Here is a 6641-nt window from a genome sequence, read left to right on the forward strand (position 1 = left end):
TTTTAAAGAAATATCTATCGACAACTATGTTTTATCTATGTTTCACCTAAATTTCCATAAAATGGAGCCTTCAACATTTTTATTGTGATCAGATCATAAAAAAGCTAATGAGCTTTACACTTTGTGTAAAAGATGTTCCCAAATCTTACAAGTTTAAAAAATAGTTCTAAACTTTCAAAAAGTTGAAAAGATACTATCGTATTAGTGTTGAATGAAATTTCGTTTCAAAAGTACACTTGAACTTCCAAAAGTTTAACAATACCCTTTTGACTTGATAAAAATTTCAATTTTTAGCTTGCACCAATTTTCTCAACAACTAAAATAAAAACCAAAATTCCATAAAATTTCAAAAAATTCCAAAATGATAAAATAGTTGAATAAAAAAGGTATTTGACTATTAACACGGACTTTAACTACTAACCTAAATTTTGTTAAAATATGAAGTCTTAAACTCATTTGGTGCTTTATTTGGGGAGAAAAAATAGACAATAAAGAGAAAACGGTATTAAGGGTTTCTATTTATATAAATATTTTTTTTTTAGGTTTAAGAGTAATTTTTAAAATTTTGTTGAATGTTAAAGAGTTTTACATAATTTATGGTAAGTATATTTTTAAACTCATATGTGAAAAGTTAGTCCTACAAGATAAAGTGCATTTTTGAAACTTCATTCAAGCCGTTAATCTAAAGGTGTAAAATTCACTTTGCCATAATATTAAATTTTGGCCTTTTTTTTAAGAAGGAAAGCACAGTTTGATGCCATACTTAATTTCTTGCTTTTTATCTCTCCCTCGCTTTGAAGAGTGATTCTTTCTTTCAAATTGCTTCCAACCTCTACAACTTCCTCTCTCTCCCTCTCTCTCCCTCTCTTCAAGAATTTCTTCAATCCTTAGCTATGCAGGTAACAGATCATTCAATTTCCATTACTTTCTTCAACTTTTGCTTCTCTGATTTCAGTTATTGACGTATTTGGAGTATTTTTAGAAAATATTATTTTCAATCCTTATATATTATATATTTACTTTAATTTGGATATATATAGGATTGTAATCCTTGATTATTATGAATGAAATACCAATATTCTAGACAAACTACCATCAATAATCAACTTCAATTGATTTCTTCTCTTCAGTCTCAGACTCGGACGGTTCAAGTCAAGCACGTTTCGAATCTAGCTACTGAGAGGGAGATAAACGAGTTCTTCTCCTTCTCTGGAGAAATCGAACACATTGAGATTCAATGGTAGGTCCTTAGCTCTGTGTTACTCTGAACTAAATTGCAAAGAAGTTGTGCATGATTGGTTGATTATGATTCACTTTTCTTTGCGGTTGATTTCGTTATCGTAGGTTTCTTATCAAATGTAGTTAGCATTTAATAAGCATAAGGGTTGTAAACTTGTAATATTGTTATAGCTTACTAGTAACTAAGGAATCCCTTGCTGAGTTTTGACAAATAGTAGAAATGTAATTGTGGAAGTGATGGTTTCCTCCACTGTAAAAGGAGGTTATGCCTTTAGTTTGAAATTGTGACAGTTAAAAAGAAACACTTTTAATTCTGAGTATGCTAGCTCTTATTAAATTCTCTGTTGTATTCTCTTTTTTAGTTTGAGAGTGAACTTAAAGAGTGTGAGTACTGAGTAGTATGAAAAATTTGAAAGAGTGCACTTGTAATTGGGGTCGGATAGAGAATTATTCAACGTGATTGTAAGAAGTTTTTGTATTGTGAATTTCTTTTTGAAATTATGGTTTTTCTCTGGTTTGGAGGACGTTTTCTTACGTTAATTCTTGTATTTCCAGTTTTATTGCTTTCTTTTAGTTTCTCTATTATTTGTTTTTCTTGCTTTTTCATGCGGTAGTCGTGGGAAGTTTTTCCTAACAACATAATTTTTGAGCCAACGTCACACTTGGGAAGATAAGAAGGGTCTAATGGATTGTAACTTGTTATTATCTTTACTTTACCACTGTGATGCAGTGTTGAGTAAGCAATTTCTGGAGTGTTATTCTAATTTATTCTTGTTGGTGCAGTGAACAAGGGGAATCCAGGACTGCGTTCGTCACATTTAGAGATCCCAAAGCTCTTGAAATTGCCTTGCTATTATCGGTATTTCATTATCTCAATTCTCTTTCATATCCACGAAGTCATTATCATGTGTGTTTGTTGAACTTGTGGTTTTACAATGAATGTCAGAAGTTTGGTTCATGTTGGTCTACATTTGGCTGTGTTTACCTTCTTATTTAAGATGTGTTGTTTTTAAGTGTCCAGTTAGTTCTATATCATCTTTAGTTTTTTCCCCTTCATTTTTCTGCCATTAATTTTGATTGAATTGAAAGGTGGTGGATGAGTGTCATCTTGATTTTTTCCCCTTTCCTTTTCTTAATGGAAATACATTTTTTTCAGAAAAAGATTTTCTACTTGTAACCTCGAAGATTTTCTTAATGGAAATAAAACTTCTAAAAATACTTACAATTATAGCAAAATAGAAGATCTATACGTGATAGACTACTATCTATATCTATCGTGATACAGATAGACATCGACACAACTAGAAGTTTATCTTACATGTTTCTAGAAAAAGAAGGGAACCGATACCTTTTCTTTGCATGATCATTTCTTTACGCAATAATGGAATTATTTAATCTTTTCATTTTTCAGCATGCAACAGTGGAAATATACCTTTTTTTCTTCTTACCTTGTCTATGCCAAAAGCTACTATAGATAATTTCAATCATTTATTTATTTGCCATTTAGGGAGCGACAATCGTAGATCAGACTGTGAGCATATCTCCTGTTGAAAATCATGTACCAAGAAGAGAAATGCAGGTATTATTCTTATATTTGAATATATTTCAAGGCTTGCCTAGTTGTTTATTCTATATTCAATATTTTAAGTTAACTATGTTTGCTGGAAGTACGGGTTGTGGACAATGCTGCATGTCTCACTCCTACAGAAAATAATTTTCCTAACACTGAGGTAAATGTGTTGACCCCACTCTATGAATATCAAGTATTATTTGAGTAGCATTTTCGTCCATGTTGACATACTTGTTGGAATGCATTGAAATTTTATTTGATACTTCCAATGACCAATTATAGAGGCACCTCTTTATCTGTAATTTGAACTATTGTATAAAATAATAAATTGCCTCCCTCTCTTCTTTGACGTAGCCAACACATTGTTTGTGAACCACGTAAATCTCTAAGGCAATTCTCTTCTATTTACATTTTCTTGATTATCTTTATTTGCCAATTGCATAACAATACTATTAAAGAAAAACCAAGAGGCTGGGGAGTTTCATCAAATGGAAAAGTTTAGGACTTGTTTCTTGTTTCTTGTCTTTTGATTTTCTTAAAGTGATGTAGATGGATGAAAAGTAAAACCTCCATTTAGTGCCTCTGTCATGAACCTCATTACACATCTAAAACTAGGGTGAAGAACGGGTGAAACAGTTTCACACTTTTAGTTTTGATGTGGATGGTGAAACAGTTCCTTGCTTTATTTAACTATACAAGTGGATGGTGAGGCACCTTATGTTTTTTCCAACCTTAAATCTTTTGGTGCTTACAGGATTCTGGAAGCCAGCCTAGCAGTGGAAAAATGTATGTTAATAGAGCACAAGAAGTAGTTGCAAATGTGCTTGCTAAAGGTTCAGTAATTGGACAAGATGCCATGAACAAAGCGAAGGCATTTGACGAAAAGCATCGGCTAACAGCTAGTGCATCTGCAAAGGTATTATCCTTTGACAGAAGGGTTGGGCTGACAGAGAAATTGACGGTTGGGATATCAGTGGTTAACGAGAAAGTCAAGTCTGTCGATCAAAATCTTCACGTTTCTGATAAAACAAGGGCTGCAATCTTCGCAGCTGAGAGGAAACTCAGTGATACAGGATCTGCTGTTAAAACAAGCAAGTACGAATCATCATTCATGAGGGAACTTTTGTTTGCATTGTCATTCACACTACTCTATTCTGTTAGCTTATCCCCTAATTAAGCAACTTTTACATCTCTTCCACTTGCTATCTTCAAATTTTAGAATCCGAATATTCTCCACGCCTAGAAAGCAGAAAATTGGTGGTGTTTGAGATGTTGAGTTGGTTATTATATTTACGATTATAATAGTCTATATTTGGAATAGATACTGTTTTAGTCTAGATTATAATAGTCTATGTCTAGGGGATAGACTGTTTTAGTATGTGTAGAAAATAGTAAACACACTATGGAAAATATGGAAATAGAGGATGAGTAGCACAATGTAAGATTCGAAATAGTAACACTATAATTAGTTGTAGGTTATAATAATTGGAAACACCAATTATTATAATGTGGAAACACCAATTATTATAATTGGAATCCTAAACATGGAGTGAACTATTATAATCCAGTTCACCCACTTGAAGTTGGGGCCAAACACTCCCTTAGTTTTCTATAGTAGCTCCTAAGCAACTCCTAAAGCGTAACTTATTGAACTTTAGATTATTATCCAAATAAATTACAATGGTTCTATCATCCTTTGTGACAATAGACCGAAGTGAATTTGATTGTTTCATTCTATCTTGGCGTTGAACAGGTATGTGACAGCAAGTGCTGCTTGGTTAAATGGTGCATTTGGCAAGGTCGCAAAAGCAGGGCAGGCAGCAGGAACGAAAACTAGAGAGAAATTCCATTTGGCCATGTCAAACTTAACTTCAAAGGTGCGTTTATGAATGGTGACATAAAAGTTAGGATTCTTCGTAAACTACTTTGGTGTAACAGTATTAGAAACAATAGATTTTATAAATTAGGTTTCGTTTGATAACCGTTTGATAACCATTTCGTTTTCCGCTTTCTAAATGTATGTCTATTTTTTCTCAATTTTTTACGATGATTTGTATCTTCTCGAATTTATAGTCAATTGTTTTTTAAAAAACAAGTTTTTAAAAAAACTATTTTTTTTAATTTTTTAAAACACTTGAAATTTAGAGGTGGTTGGAATGGGTGTACTTAATTTTTAAGAATTACAAACTTAAACCAAAAGAATTTAGGTTTTTTGGAGTCTTAAAGAAAAGTACAAGTAATTAATAACCAGAAGTATTAATTGAAAGAGACTGATATGACAGTTAAATTCAAAGTATTAGCATATATAACAATATTTAATAAAATGCAAATGTATCAAAATCTATCAGAGTCTATCAATGATGATAGAAGTCTACCGTTGATAAACTATGCTATATTTGTTACTTTTTAAAATGTTATTATAATACTCGATTATTATCCCTAAAATTGCTATTCTTTATAATTACTCTATTTAAAATCAACAGCTTGATGAAAGGTTTAGCCAAATCCATGGAAAAAAAAAAAAGAATGGTTCCTAATAGAGAGAAATCCCTTTACAACCTTGTTTCATTAGTGTTTAAAAGCTTTTTTCAAACAATCAATGTTTGCCTTTACCTGTTTTGAATTGATTTTTTTTTCTCCTCTAAGGATAAAGACAATACAACAAAACCAAACAACAAATTTTGGTTTCTAAGGGCTTAAAGAAGCATTGTAAGTGAAAAAAAAAGTGTTTTTAAGCTCTTTGAAAATTTGTTCAAACAGATCTTCAAAGACTTGCAAGAGTAAAAGAAATAGCCGATTAAAAAAAAGTAACTAGCTAATATTCTGTTAGGTAACTATTTTGTTTTTAGTTTCTAAAATTTATGTTTGTTTTCTCGTACTTTTTCTATCATAATTATTAGCTTAGTTTTCCTGAACATGTGAAGGTAGTGCTAACGAAGTTTAGAAACTTATGAGTGGTAATAGTATTTATTAACTTAAATTTTCAAAGCCAAATGATTATCAAACCAGCATTAGAAAAAACTAAGAGTTTATTGTAATCATGGAGGTTAACCTCCAAAGGTTCTTGTGTGGAATTCTTTTTAGTTGAAAGTGTAGAAGAAGATCCATTATTATTTTTTCTTTTGAAACATGTAGGAATCCCCTGTTGTTGCCTAATCTTAAAACTTTGGCTTCAAGAAACTCAGTTGGCTTGGCTGCTTCTATTTGTAATGAGTTTCTTTTCATTCTATTTCGTCAGGTTATTTTTTCTTCAGGATTTTGCTCTACTACTACTACTATTATTATTATTATCTGTATCTTTTTTTTTTTTTTTTAATATTCATATTCTTTAACTAAACTATAAGGGTGTTTGGCTGATCAGAATTTTGTATTTGTAAGATTTATTATGGAATTGTAGAGAAAATCCAATTATTATTTATCTTATACTCTTATTCTTTATTTGTTTAGGATTATTATGGGTTGTCTTGTGGCTCAGCTTGCTTACCATATTGCTTGGGTGGGTCCGTTCTAGTTTTTAGGAGGCTATCGAGTTATTATTATTATTATTGGTGGTTATTATAGTTTGTGGGTTAATAAAATGAGTGTTATTGTAGGGTGTCTATGGTAGATAATATTATAGGCTGTGTTTGGAATACAAATTATTAAAGTCTTAATTACAATAGTCTATAAAATACATATTTGTTATCTTAGATCATGTCAATTTTTCGTCATACATATATCGAGGTACATAAAATATCATTTTTGAAAAACATTATTTAAACTATACATTCTACCCATTTATACCAACTAGTTTATTACCACGTGAGATGTACGTATTATAAAATTTTATAAT

At 31.1% G+C, this 6641-nt stretch overlaps 1 protein-coding gene across 4 annotated transcripts; it reads left to right on the forward strand.

Moving 5' to 3' along the window:
* Positions 1-730: 730 nt before the first annotated feature.
* On the forward strand, positions 731-6247 carry LOC103485992 (binding partner of ACD11 1-like). Of its 4 annotated transcripts, none has more exons than XM_051088449.1 (8): positions 731-899; positions 1131-1240; positions 2023-2098; positions 2747-2817; positions 2912-2969; positions 3564-3904; positions 4563-4686; positions 5945-6247. In XM_051088449.1, the coding sequence occupies exons 1-8, from the start codon at positions 894-896 to the stop codon at positions 5963-5965; spliced, it is 807 nt and encodes a 268-aa protein (XP_050944406.1). In that variant the 5' UTR covers positions 731-893; the 3' UTR covers positions 5966-6247. The 4 variants fall into 4 exon arrangements, with proteins under 4 accessions (XP_050944406.1, XP_050944404.1, XP_050944405.1 ...); XM_051088447.1 differs by having other exon boundaries at positions 6048-6247; XM_051088448.1 differs by lacking the exon at positions 2912-2969 and having other exon boundaries at positions 2747-2818; positions 6048-6247.
* The last annotated feature ends 394 nt before the right edge of the window (positions 6248-6641 follow it).

Source organism: Cucumis melo, chromosome 8 (assembly GCF_025177605.1).
Source record: "Cucumis melo cultivar AY chromosome 8, USDA_Cmelo_AY_1.0, whole genome shotgun sequence".
Classification (NCBI taxonomy): domain Eukaryota; kingdom Viridiplantae; phylum Streptophyta; class Magnoliopsida; order Cucurbitales; family Cucurbitaceae; genus Cucumis; species Cucumis melo.